At 52.4% G+C, this 14,923-nt stretch overlaps 1 protein-coding gene across 1 annotated transcript in view; it reads right to left on the bottom strand.

Moving 5' to 3' along the window:
* Positions 1-13,633, bottom strand: part of LOC120935800 (ALK tyrosine kinase receptor-like) — a 215,633-nt gene extending 202,000 nt beyond the window's left edge. The window contains exon 1 of the mRNA XM_040347861.1: positions 12,818-13,633. Within this exon, the coding sequence (XP_040203795.1) occupies positions 12,818-13,553 (736 nt within the window). The 5' untranslated portion in view covers positions 13,554-13,633. The remainder of the gene's footprint in view (positions 1-12,817) is intronic.
* Between the last annotated feature and the right edge of the window lie 1,290 nt (positions 13,634-14,923).

Below are 14,923 nucleotides of genomic sequence, written 5' to 3'. Positions count from 1 at the left end.
GGTTAGTGGGGGGTGATGCTCGACTTCTGATGGTTGGGGGGCTCTTGACACCTGATGTAAGAGGGGTGGGGTGCTGATACAACCGGCCCTTTAGGAGTAACCATAATGCTGCTGTGGCCCACAAGTAAATGGAGTTTGACACCCCTGCACTAATGCAACAGAAGTAACGTATCACGCTCGACCTCAGCCAACGTGTTTCGTCAGCATGCTCTGACGTCATTACTACCACTTGGAAACCCATACCAGACCCTTCAAATCTGGTATGAATTTTAAGGCAATGAAAAAAAAATGGCGTGGGGCTCCCCCTCAAGTACATACCAGATTTTCAATCCAAGCAGGTAGGCTTCCCGCCCACTCCTGAACTGTACCAGGCCACACCCCCCCCCCCCCCCACACACACACACACACACAAGGGGCCCTCTAGTGGATGAGGACAGGGTCAGATTCCGTATTGAGAAGTTTTATATATAGAGAGGTAGTAATGTAATTATTATTCTGTGCATGACAATTAGCCCCCGCCATATGGGAGATGGTTCAGACTAGGGTTGTCCCGATACCACTTTTTTGAGACCGAGTACAAGTACCGATACTTTTTTTCAAGTACTCGCCGATACCGAATACCGATACTTTTTTTTTAATGTCATGTGACAGTAATTTTTTTTTTTTTTAACACTATTTTATTTTTTTACAATTTTTTTTTTTTTTAGAGGGGGGGGGGACAAGTGGATAGTCAGTGTGTGTTTTTTTTTCTATTATTATTATTATTTACATTTTCTTTTTTAATTTATTGCAAACATTTTTTTTCTTTTTTTTAATTAGCCCTGTTGGGAGGCTTTGGTGAGATATCATGGGTCTTAACAGACCTCTGACATCTCCCCTTTAAGACAGAGAAAGGGACTAGGGACAAAGATTCCCCAGTCCCTTTCTGTGCAGCCTCAGCTGAAATGAATGGAGAGAAGCTCCTTTCCATTCATAAACTGAAGTATCGTAAACACAGGTTACGATGTTTCAGTTATATGAATAGACAGAGTCAGTGATCACTGACTCTGTCCATTCGGGAAAGGTAGGAGCCGGGTTTAGCGGCTCCTACCTCCGCTCCCCATCCTGACAAATTGAGGGGGGAGAGCGGCACGAAGGGGGAGCGGCATGGATGGGGAGAAGATGGCACGGAGGGGGAGAACACATCACGGGGGGAGAGCGGCACGGAGGGGGAGCGGCATGGATGGGGAGAATACATCACGGGGGAGAGCGGCATGGATGGGGAGAAGACGGCACGGAGGGGGAGAACACATCACGGGGGGAGAGCGGCACGGAGGGGGAGCGGCATGGATGGGGAGAACACATCACGGGGGGAGAGCGGCACGGAGGGGGAGCGGCATGGATGGGGACAACACATCACGGGGGGAGAGCGGCACGGAGGGGGAGCTGCATGGATGGGGAGAACACATCACGGAGGGGGAGCGGCATGGATGGGGAGAAGGCGACACAGAGGGGGAGAACACATCACAGGGGGAGAGTGGCACGGAGGGGGAGCGGCATGGATGGGGAGAACACATCACGGGGGGAGAGCGGCACGGAGGGGGAGCGGCATGGATGGGGAGAAGACGGCACAGACGGGGAGAACACATCACGGGGAGAGCGGCACGGAGGGGGAGCAGCATGAATGGGGAGAACACATCACGGGGGAGAGCTGCACGGAGGGGGAGCGGCATGGATGGGGAGAAGATGGAACGGAGGGGAGAACACATCACGGGGGGAGAGCTGCACGGAGGGGGAGCGGCATGAATGGGGAGAAAACATCACAGGGGAGAGCGGCACGGAGGGGGAGCGGCATGGATGGGGAGAACACATCACCGGGGAGATCGGCACGGAGGGGGAGCGGCATGGATGGGGAGAAGACGGCACGGAGGGGGAGAACACATCACGGGGGGAGAGCGGCACGGAGGGGGAGCGGCATGAATGGGGAGAACACATCACGGAGGGGGAGCGGCATGGATGGGGAGAAGGCGGCACGGAGGGGGAGAACACATCACGGGGGGAGAGTGGCACGGAGGGGGAGCAGCATGGATGGGGAGAACACATCACAGGGGAGAGCGGCACGGAGGGGGAGCGGCATGAATGGGGAGAACACATCACGGCGGAGAGAGCGGAACGAAGGGGGAGCGGCATGGATGGGGAGAAGACGCACGGAGGGGAGAACACTTTTACGGGGGGAGAGCGGCGCGGAGGCGGAGCGGCATGGATGGGGAGAAGACGCACGGAGGGGGAGAACACATCACGTCGGGAGAGTGGCACGGAGGGGGAGCAGCATGGATGGGGAGAAGACGGCACGGAGGGGGAGAACACATCACGGGGGGAGAGCGGCACGGAGGGGGATCGGCATGGATGGGGAGAACACATCACAGGGGAGAGCGGCACGGAGGGGGAGCGGCATGGATGGGGAGAAGACGGCACAGACGGGGAGAACACATCACGGGGAGAGCGGCACGGAGGGGGAGCAGCATGAATGGGGAGAACACATCACGGGGGAGAGCGGCACGGAGGGGGAGCGGCATGGATGGGGAGAAGATGGAACGGAGGGGAGAACACATCACGGGGGGAGAGCTGCACGGAGGGGGAGCGGCATGAATGGGGAGAAAACATCACAGGGGAGAGCGGCACGGAGGGGGAGCGGCATGGATGGGGAGAACACATCACCGGGGAGATCGGCACGGAGGGGGAGCGGCATGGATGGGGAGAAGACGGCACGGAGGGGGAGAACACATCACGGGGGGGAGAGCGGCACGGAGGGGGAGCGGCATGAATGGGGAGAACACATCACGGAGGGGGAGCGGCATGGATGGGGAGAAGGCGGCACGGAGGGGGAGAACACATCACGGGGGGAGAGTGGCACGGAGGGGGAGCAGCATGGATGGGGAGAACACATCACAGGGGAGAGCGGCACGGAGGGGGAGCGGCATGAATGGGGAGAACACATCACGGCGGAGAGAGCGGAACGAAGGGGGAGCGGCATGGATGGGGAGAAGACGCACGGAGGGGAGAACACTTTTACGGGGGGAGAGCGGCGCGGAGGCGGAGCGGCATGGATGGGGAGAAGACGCACGGAGGGGGAGAACACATCACGTGGGGAGAGTGGCACGGAGGGGGAGCAGCATGGATGGGGAGAAGACGGCACGGAGGGGGAGAACACATCACGGGGGGAGAGCGGCACGGAGGGGGATCGGCATGGATGGGGAGAACACATCACAGGGGAGAGCGGCACGGAGGGGGAGCGGCATGGATGGGGAGAAGACGGCACAGAGGGGGAGAACACATCACGGGGGAGAGCGGCACGGAGGGGGAGCGGCATGGATGGGGAGAACACATCACGGGGGGGAGAGCGGCACGGAGGGGGAGCGGCATGGATGGGGAGAACACATCACGGGGGGAGAGCGGCACTGAGGGGGAGCGGCATGGATGGGGAGAAGACGGCACGGAGGGGTAGAACACATCACGGGGGGAGAGCGGCATGGATGGGGAGAACACATCACGGGGGGAGAGCGGCACGGAGGGGGAGTGGCATGGATGGGGAAAACACAACACGGGGGGAGAGCGGCACGGAGGGGGAGCGGCATGGATGGGGAGAAGACGGCACGGAGGGGGAGAACACATCACGGGGGGAGAGCGGCACGGAGGGGGAGCGGTATGGATGGGGAGAACACATCACGGGGGGAGAGCGGCACGGAGGGGGAGCGGCATGGATGGGGAGAAGACGGCACGGAGGGGGAGAACACATCACGGAGGAGAGCGGCACGGAGGGGGAGCGGCATGGATGGGGAGAACACATCACGGGGAGAGAGTGGCACGGAGGGGGAGCGGCATGGATGGGGAGAAGACGGCACGAAGGGGGAGAACACATCACGAGGGGAGAGCGGCACGGACGGGGAGAAGGCATCACGGAGGGGGAGCGGTACGGACGGGGAGAAGACATCACGGGGGTAACAAGACGGCACGGGGGAGAAGATATCAGGGGGGGGAGAAGACAACACAGAGAAGACGACTTGTAACTCCCCCCACTACCCGATACCTGACTGTACAAGTATCGGGTGAAGCATCGGAGCATTTCCCCCGAGTACAAGTACTCGGGGAAATGGTCAGTATCGGTCCTGATACCTATTCTAGTACGTTCGTCCGAATGTATCTTCTGTATCTGCAGCCAGGATGAAAACGTTACAAAGTGTCTTCCTAAAAACAAAGATCGCCATATTAATAGCGGCAGCTGGTGCATCAAATGTATCATTTTTTCCATTTCCTAATTTACGCGGCACTCCGCCCTGCCGCCGAGAACAGAGGACGTCCCGCCGACGGATAATTCTGAACCTACGATTAGAACACTTCGGGGAGCGAACGCAAAAACGGCGTCCTGAAGAGTCAGTAAATTAATTCTGAGCCTGAGGGGGGGATGGGATGAAATATAATGAAAAGAGGGAACAGATGGAAATGTGAAGTGACTGAGAAAACACCGGACTGACTTATTACCGGGATTTACACTCACCGGCCACTTTATTAGGTACACCCCGTTCCATCGCTCGGTAACAACAAATTGCTAATCAGCCAATCACACATGGCGGCAACTCAATGCGTTTAGGCACCTAGACGTGGTGAAGACGACTTTCTGAAGTTCAAACCGATCAACAGAATGAGGAAGAAAGGGGGATTGAAGTGACTTTGTACGTGGGATGGTGGTTGTTGGGGGTGGGAGACGGGCTGCTCTGAGTATTTCTGGGATTTTCACACACAACCATCTCTCGGGATTACAGAGAATGGTGGGAAAAAGAGTAAGGGGGACCTAATAAAGGGGGTTCAACCCAGGACTGGCAAAGGGGACCTAATAAAGGGGGTCCAATACGCTACTAGCAAGGAGGGCCTAATAAAGGGGGTATAACCTGCTACTAGCAAGGTGGACCTAATAAAGGGGGTCCAACCCGCTATTAGCAAGGAAGGCATAATAAAGGGGGTCCAACCCGCTACTAGCAAGGGGGACCTAATAAAGGGGGTCCAACCCACGACTAGCAAGGAGGGCCTAATAAAGGGGGTATAACCTGCTACTAGCAAGGGGGACCTAATAAAGGGGGTCCAACCCGCTATTAGCAAGGAAGGCATAATAAAGGGGGTCCAACCCGCTACTAGCAAGGGGGGCCTAATAAAGGGGGTCCAACCTGCTACTGGCAAGGGGGGCCTAATAAAGGGGGTCCAACCTGCTATTAGCAAGAGGGACCTAATAAAGGGGGTCCAACTTGCTACTAGCAAGGAGGGTCTAATAAAGGGGGTCCAACCTGCTACTAGCAAGAGGGACCTAATAAAGGGAGTTCAACCCGCTACTAGCAAGAGGGACCTAATAAAGGGGGTTCAACCCGCTACTAGCAAGGGGGACCTAATAAAGGGGGTCCAACCCGCTACTGGCAAGGGGGACCTAATAAAGGGGGTCCAACCCGCTACTAGCAAGAAGGACCTAAAAAAGGGGGTCCAACCCGCTACTAGCAAGAAGGACCTAATAAAGGGGGTCCAACCCGCTACTAGCAAGAAGGACCTAATAAAGGGGATCCAACCCGCTACTAGCAAGAGGGACCTAATAAAGGGGGTCCAACCCACTACTAGAAAGGGGGACCTAATAAAGGGGGTCCAACCCACTACTAGCAAGGTGGACCTAAAAAAGAGGGTCCAACCTGCTACTAGAAAGAAGGACCTAATAAAGGGGGTCCAACCCGCTACTAGCAAGGGGGACCTAATAAAGGGGGTCCAACCCGCTACTAGCAGTCCCTGCACTCAAGGATCTTACAATCTAAGGTCCGTACCTCACACTGGGTCCAAATAACCTGCCAGCATATCTAGGGGGATTAGGATACTCATACAAGCACAGGGATAGCATGCAAACTCCATGCAGATATTGTCCTGACCAGGATTCAAATTGAGGGCCCCCCGGAGTACCAGTGCCAAGCCGCTGTGCCGTAATGTTACAGGAAGAGGAATAATAACATATCTGCTGTCAGGATCACAAGATAATAAAATGTCACACGGCGTCCCGGGAAAAGCAGAGACCGGCGCGGTGACGCCAGAAAACTGCAACTTTGTGTTCTTTGTACAGATTTCTAATTCACTTCACACTCAGCAGCAGAGAATGGAATGTCCCAATAATTCCGAGTCTACAATTAACATGCAAACTCCATGCAGACCGTTTTCTGACCGGGATTGAAACTGAGGACCCCAGTGCTTGCAAGGCAGAAATACCGACCACTAAGCCCCCGTGCTACGTTGGGGATGGGACCGCCTCCCCCTGACGGGTACAATGATCAGGTAATGCTCACAGCTCATCGATTCGAATAGAAGTTGCACCAGAAGTCGGATCCAGATGAAGGGGGAACCCTGGGGAAAGATTTTTTTTTGCGTGAGGTCCCCCCCTCCCCAAGACGACCCTCCGGTCTGGTATGGATCTTAAGGGGAACCCCCACACAAAAAAAAATTGTATCTTGGGGGGGGGGGGGGGGGCCTCTCACAAAAAAATTTAAAAAATAATAAATGTAAAGTTTCATGTTTTTTCACCCTTCACCCAAAAATTTAACTTCCTCTTTTCGGGAGCCCCCCCCCCCCCCCCCCCGTGTCACATTTGGCACATCTCAGGGGGGAGCAGATACCCGTGCAATACAGGTATTTTGCTTCCACTTCCGGACATATACCCGTGCCACCCGTGGGTATTTACGCCACTTACGGCGCCTTCTCCAGCCCCCACTCCGCTGTCTTCTGGGAGACACACAGGTCCCAGAAGACAGCAGGGACCATAGGGATCGCGCAGCCGCAAAGGCATCACTTCCTGATTCCCTTACATTAGATGGTGGCGGCAGCACCTGAGAGCGGCTTCGGGTGCCAAAATCGCGGGGGCGCCCTGGACAGGTAAGTGTCCTTATTTTAAAAGCCAGCAGCTGCAGTATTTGTAGCTGCTGACTGTAAAAAAATAAAAATAAATTGGCGGACCTCCACTTTAATGCATCCTATGCATTAAGGTGAAAATACACCTGAAAGTGCCCGCCTCCCCCCCCCCCCAGTCCCAGGTTTGATTGGATAGATTGATAGCAGCGCAGCCATTGGCTGTCGCTGCTGTCATTCAAATCCAATGACGCGGGCGCTGGAGGGGCGGGGCCGTGTCATACTTTCGGCATCTATGGACACAAAGTGTATGACTCGGGAGCGCGCCCGCAAGGTAACCCCCTCGGGAGAGCGCTTCTCCAAGGGGGATATCTAATGCGGGGAGGAGCCGCGACAGCCAAAGAAGAGGGTGTTGAGGGGGGCCACTCTGTGCAAAACAAACTGCACAGCGGCGGTAAGTATAGCATGTTTGCGCTATAAACAAAAAAAGAGCGACAATTTTGAAAAAAATGCAATATTTTTTACTATAATAAATATTCCCCCAAAAATATATATAAAAATTATTTTTTTCCCCTCAGTTTAGGCCGATACGTATTATTCTACATATTTTTGGTAAAAAAAAAAAAAAAATCGCAATAAGCGTTTATCGGTTGGTTTGCGCAAAATTTAGAGTGTTTACAAAATAGGGGATAGTTTTACGGCATTTTTATTAATATTTTTTTTTTTTTTACTACTAATGGCGGCGATCAGCGATTTTTTTCCGTGACTGTGACATTATGGCGGACACATCGGACACTTTTGACACATTTTTGGGACCATTGTCATTTTCACAGCGAAAAGTGCTATAAAAATGCACTGATTACTGTGAAAATGACATATGCAGTTTAGGAGTTAACCACAAGGGGGCGCTAAGGGGTTAAGTGTGACCTCATGTGTGTTTCTAACTGTAAGGGGGCGGGGCTGGACGTGTGACGTCACTGATCGTCGTTCCCTAAATCTGGGATCAGACGATCACTGACATTGCCACAGAGAAGAAGGGGGGAAAGGTTTGTTTACACTCACCTCTCCCCGTTCTTCAGCTCCTGTGACCCGATTGCGGGACGCAACGGCGGCGATCGGTCCCGCGGGCGCAGTCACGGAGATTCGGACAGGGTCGCGCGGCGGCGGCGCCCTCGCGACCCATGGCTGGGCTCTTAAAGGGGACGTACATATACGTCCATGTGCCCAGCCGTGCCATTCCACCGACGTATATCGTCGTGCGGCGGTCCTTAAGTGGTTAATCTCATTGAGAACTTGTCTTCAGCCCTCTAGAGGCGAGACTACACTTAGAGGCTCCTCTCTTCTCTTTTATACTCAGTTGTGACATGACGCTGCTCTTATATCAAGACGTCGCTTGTATATCAAGGCAAAATGTAATAAAACATTTTTGCTTGTCTTGCAAAACGCTCTCAAACCAAGTTACTCTCAAACCAAGGTTTTACCGTAATTATACTTGAGTATCCCATAGTAACATCCGACACAAAGATCTAAAAACACGGAGGCAGCAGACTTTGTGAAAATGTATATTTGTGTCCCCAGCTGTACATTATACAATCTGCTCCATTGTTATCATCTCTCCAATAGTCGTATTTCTATTCCAATATTTAATATCGTTACTCCAGTATTATTACTCCCATATGATATTACTTCTTTATCCACAATCCGAACCCTGGATTGGACAGATCCCAGGAACTCTCATTGTCAGGTTAAAAAGTACCCTGAGAAAAAAAAAAAAAAAACACAAAGACTGCCCTCTTATAAAATGCTAGTTATCTGGCTGCTTATCAGCCATCACAAACTTTGGGGCCCCTTACACAGCTTTAGGCAGGGCCCCCCTGGAGCAGAGAACTGAGGGGGGGGGGGTGCTGATGAAAAATAAGCGTGGGGGGGCGGGGCCTGGGGACCATCGGGCCCCTTACAGTTGTAATGCAATCAAATAAAAAATAAATAGGAGGGGGGCCGGCCGGGCATGTAAGGGGTCCCGGGGACCATTGGGCCCCTTACAGGGGTAATGCAAAAATAAAAATAAAAAATAAACAGGAGGGGGGCCGGCTGGGCCTGTAAGGGGCCCTGGGGACCATCGGGCCCCTTACAGGTGTAATGCAAAAAATAAATAAAAAGTAATTGAAATAAAAAAAAACGGGAGGTTGGCCAGCCGGGCCTATAAGGGGCCCTGGGGACCATCGGGCCCCTTACAGGTTTAATGTAATTTTTTTTTACATAAAAAATAAATGGGAGGGGTCCCTGGGGACCATTGGGCCCCTTACAGGTATAATGCAAAAAATAAATAAAAATATTTTAAAAGAATTTAAAAAAATTAAAAAAAAACGGGAGGGGGGCCAGCCGGGCCTATAAGGGGCCCTGGGGACCATCACAGGTGTAATGCAATTTATTTTAAATAAAAAATAAACAGGAGGGGGTCCCTGGGGACCATTTGGGCCCTCTTACTGGTATAATGCAAAAAAAATATATATATATTTTAAAAGAATTTAAAAAAAATGGGAGGGGGGACAGCCGGGCCTGTAAGGGGCCCTGGGGACCATCAGGCCCCTTACAGGTGTAATGCAATTTTTTTTTAAAATAAACAAGAGGGGGTCCCTGGGGACCATTGGGCCCCTTACAGGTGTAATGCAAAAAATAAATAAATAAAAATATTTTAAAAGAATAAAAAAAAATAAAAAAAAACGGGTGGGGGGCCAGCCGGGCCTGTAAGGGGCCCTGGGGACCATCGGGCCCCTTACAGGTGTAATGCAAAGAGAAAATTTAAAAAAATGGGAGGGGGGTCAGCTGGGCCCCTGGGGACCATCAGCCCCTTACAGGTGTAATGCCTGTATCCCCCTGATGGTGGCCCTGATTGTCTGCCTAATGGGTACTGACCTGGTCCAGAATGGAGTATTGATTAGACCAGCTCTGATCAGACCAATAACAGATCAATCAGATCAACAGATGATGAGATATTGGGGAGTCATGTGACCGGAGCACACAGCGGGCAGAAGATTCATCAGAGATCACAATATAATTCATCATTAACCATTTAAACTGTTACATGTCATTTTGTGTAATGTGTTGTACTCATATTACTTTTTTGTATAGTTTACGCATTTGCTGATTTATTTGTATAACCCCCTGATGAAGCTACTAGGCGAAACATGTCGGGCAAACATATGCATATGAAACTCTCCACATAGATTAAACATTTGCCTTTTTTTAGACCACTTTGATCATGAAAAATGTGATACTCTGAAACTAATCAGCTCTTCTTTTAATATTTGGTTTCCATTACTATTTGTAAGCACCGTGACAGCCCCCCCCCCCTTGTTCCCTCCCACTTCTTTCATATCCTGGGATGAGGCGCCAACTAATCGGGGGTTGAACCATCAGCCGGACATATTTCATATAAATAATTCATCAGATATGGATGGAGGATAATAATTTTTCTCATCTATGAAGTGTCATCGCCCATAGCAACCCTGAGACCTCCCATCACATATCATTCATTCCATTTAACTAATTCATCACCTCAGACATGGGTGGAGGATAATATTCTGCATCTACGAAGATACAAAGTGTCGTTGCCCATAGCAACCCGGACAGTGCAGTTCACATGTCATCCATCCCACTGATAGAAGAGGGATCTGCACACTGCAGTCCTGGCTGCTTCACAGCTTCTGCACTGAACTCAGAATGGTTGTTCTTTTGCAATGTACAGGATTTGTAAATTAGTATAAAGGGGTGGGGGGGGGGGGTGGAATGTTGCACTGTATGGTGGGGGACATTATCTGGGGGGCATTGCATGGAAGGTGGGACATTGTATAGAGGGGGGATATTGTATGCAGGAGGGACTTTGAAAGGACAGGGGACATTGTATATAGGGGGGATATTGTACAGAGCGGGGGCATTGTATGTAAGGGGGTGTTGTATGGAAGGGGGCATTGCCTAAAAGGGGGACATTGCATTGAGGGGGGACTGTATGGAGGGGGGCATTGTATGAAGGGGGCACTGTGTGTAAGGGTGCATTGCCTAAAAGGGGGACATTGTATGGAGGGGACCCTGTATGGAAGGAAGTTTTGCATAGAAGGGGGACATTGTATGGAGGGGGGCACTGTATGGAGGGGGGCACTGTATGGAAGTGGGCTTTGCATAGACAGGGGACATTGTATGGAGGGGGGATATTCTATGGAGGGGGACATTGTATGGAGAAGGGCACTGTATGGAAGGGGGCATTGCATAGAAGGGGGCATTGCATAGAAGGGGGATATTCTATGGAGGGGGGATTTTCTATGGAGTGGGGCATTGTATGGGGGGGGGCACTGTATGGAGGGGGACACTGTATGGAAGGGGGTATTGCATAGAAGGGGGACACTGTATGGAGGGGGGATATTTTATGGAGGGGGGCATTGTATGGAAGGGGCACTGTACGGAGGGGGGATATTTTATGGAGGGGGGCATTGTATGGGGGGTGCACTGTATAGAGGGGGGAACTGTATGGAAGGGGGCATTGCATAGAAGGGGAACATTGTATGGAGGGGGATATTCTATGGAGGGGGGACATTGTATAGAGGGGGCATTGGATGGAGGGGTAGTATTGCATGGAAGGTGGGACATTGTATGGAAGGGGCACTGTATGGGGGGGGCACTGTATGGAAGGGGGCATTGCATAGAAGGAGGACATTGTATGGAGGGGGATATTCTATGGAGGGGGGACATTGTATAGAGGGGGCAATGTATATAGGGGGCATTGGATGGAGGGGCAGTATTGCATGGAAGGTGGTACATTGTATGGAAGGGGCACTGTATGGAGGGGGGCATTGTATGGGGGTGCACTGTATGGAGGGGGGAACTGTATGGAAGGGGTCATTGCATAGAAGGGGAACATTGTATGGAGGGGGATATTCTATGGAGGGGGGACATTGTATAGAGGGGGCATTGGATGGAGGGGCAGTATTGCATGGAAGGTGGGACATTGTATGGAAGGGGGGTATTGTACAGAGGGGGCACTGTATGGAGGGGGACTTTGTATGGGGCAGCATTATATGGAAGAGACATCATATGGAGGGGGTGCCATTCTATCCATTCTATGGGGGGGGGGGGGGCATTGTATAGATGGGGGACATTGTATGAAGGGGGAAATGTTTTGAAAGGGACATTGTATGGAGGTAGAACATGGTATGGGGCAGCATAGGGGGGGGGCATTGCATGGAGGGAGGAATTTTATGGAAAGAAACATTGTATGGGGCAGCATAATATAGAATGGGACATTGTACGGAGGGGGATATCATACAGAGGGGGCACTATATGGAGGAGAGACATTGTATGGAAGGGGGGGGGGACTGTATGGAGGGGGGACATTCTATTGGCCAGCATTATATTAAAAGGGACACTGTATGAAAGGGGTGTCATGGTTTGGAGGGGGGTATCACATGAGGGGCACATTGTTTGGAAGGGGAGCATTGTATGGAAGGGGACATTGTATGGGGGGGGGGGTAATATAGATGGGGTGCTATTATATGGGGGGGAAATTGTATGGACGGAGGCAATGTATAGAGGGGAGAATTGTATGGAGGGGAGTAATTAAATGTAGGTGGGCACTGTATGGAGGGGGGACATTGTATGGGGGGGGGGCATTGTATTGAAGAGGGACAATGTATGGAAGTAAGTAGTAGCATTACATGGAGGTAAGTCAAGGCATTATATAGAGGTAAGTCCTAGCATTATATGGAGATAAGTCAAGACAAATTCATAGAGGTAAGTCCTAGCATTACATGGAGGTAAGTCAAGACATTGTATAGAGGTAAGTCCTAGCATTACATGGAGGTAAGTCAAGACATTGTATGAAGGTAAGTCCTAGCATTATAGGGAGGTAAGTCATGGCACTTACCCTTCCTCAGGATCTGGAACATTAGTCTGGGCTGGGACGCTCCCAAGGCAGCTGACAAGGTATCTTCCATTCCAGGATAAGCGGAAGACCTCTGTGGCATCAGTCTGATCCTCAGCCTCCCCTCCTTGGTCTCCAGCCACCAGCTGAACAGCTCGGTCATGTTGAACTCCAGCCTCCTCTTCAGGACAGAAGTTGGTAGCTCCACACGTTGTTCCGCCTCATCGCTCCTCAGGCTCTCCCAATCTACCCCACAGCCTTCCCTGACCAGGTAGTCCCCAACCTCCACCAGCAGCTGCTTGGACCTGCGGAGAGTCTTCAGAGTCCCAGCTTTCAGCACCTTGGAGAGCGGCGCCGACTGGGACCACAGCGGCTCCTTCTTCCCCGCTCCATAGGGATGAGGAGCACCAGCAGAAGATCGCTCAGGGATCAGGGACTCCAGCAGAGGTCCGCAGTCCAGGACCAGGCTGGAGCTCGCCTGGAAGTTGGTGCTGCTGGCAGTCCCGGCGGGGAAGAGACCCAGAAGGTCCCTCAAGGAGTTCCTGAAGGCTGCAGGGAGGACAAAGTCCACAGCCAGGTTCTTCCTCTTCAGCCTGGTGAAGCTGGGCTCCCGGAGACCCTGGAATTGTCGGGTGGAGGAGATTGAAGCAGATTGGAGCCTCTCCATTGACCTGCAGATGTCCACTGAACCCAACAGCAGGAACCAGAAGAGACCTCTCTGGAGCCCCAGACTGGCCATTCTCCACCAACCTGCTCCTGATCCTCCAATAACCTGCTCCTGGTCCTCCTGATCCTCCACCAGCCTGCTCCTGATCCTCCACCAACCTGCTCCTGGTCCTCCTGATCCTCCACCAACCTGCTCCTGATCCTCCTGATCTTCCACCAACCTGGTCCTCCTGATCCTACACCAGTCTGCTAATGGTCCTCCACCAACCTTCTCCTGGTCCTCCTGATCCTTCACCAACCTGCTCCTGGTCTTCCTGATCCTCCACCAACCTGTTCCTGATCCTCCTAGTGACAGCTAGAGCCCACTGAGATCAGATGTAGAGGAAGATGGGGCCCCTCCAAGCATCAGATGGTCCTCAGATCCCTCCAGGATCCCTCAGACACCATGCAATGTCCTCCTGCCTCCTCCGTGAATAGCAGACACTTTGCTGCCTCTCAGTTTTTCTGAAAGTGCTGAAAGGAGGATTCAGGATTCCTGGGTCTTCCCCAGTGCTGGGCGGTGTGCTGTGTGCGCCACCTTGTGGATAAGCTGAGCTCTGCAAGCGCATTTCTCTACAACATACAGGTGATGTCAGTCTGAGCTGATCATCCAATCTGGAGTTACATGCAGAAGAGCATAGGATGGAGAGAGGACAGAGGATGGAGAGGACAGAGGATGGAGAGGACAGAGGATGGAGAGGACAGAGGATGGAGAGAGGACAGAGGATGGAGAGAGGGCAGAGGATGGAGAGAGGACAGAGGATGGAGAGTACAGAGGACAGAGGATGGAGAGGACAGAGGATGGAGAGGACAGAGGATGGAGAGGACAGAGGATGAAGAGAGGACAGAGGATGGATAGAGGACAGAGGATGGAGAGAGGACAGAGGATGAAGAGGACAGAAGATGGAGAGGACAGAAGATGGAGAGGACAGAAGATGGAGAGGATGAAGATGACAGAGGATGGAGAGGGGACAGAGGATGGAGAGAGGACAGAGGATGGAGAGGACAGAAGATGGAGAGGACAGAAGATGGAGAGAGGACAGAGGATGGAGAGGACAGAGGATGGAGAGAGGACAGAGGATGGAGAGGACAGAGGATGGAGAGAGGACAGAGGATGGAGAGAGGACAGAGGGTGGAGAGCACAGAGGATGGAGAGAGGACAGAGGATGAAGAGAGGACAGAGGATGGAGAGAGGACAGAGGATGGAGAGAGGACAGAGGATGGAGAGGACAGAGGATGGAGAGAGGACAGAGGATGGAGAGGACAGAGGATGGAGAGAGGACAGAGGATGAAGAGAGGACAGAGGATGGAGAGAGGACAGAGGATGGAGAGGACAGAGGATGGAGAGAGGACAGAGGATGGAGAGAGGACAGAGGATGGAGAGAGGACAGAGGATGGAGAGGA

Source organism: Rana temporaria, chromosome 4, assembly GCF_905171775.1.
Source record: "Rana temporaria chromosome 4, aRanTem1.1, whole genome shotgun sequence".
In the NCBI taxonomy this organism is placed as follows: Eukaryota; Metazoa; Chordata; class Amphibia; order Anura; family Ranidae; genus Rana; species Rana temporaria.
The sequence above is the reverse complement of the archived record's forward strand: the minus strand, read 5'-3'. Positions and strand labels throughout refer to the sequence as shown.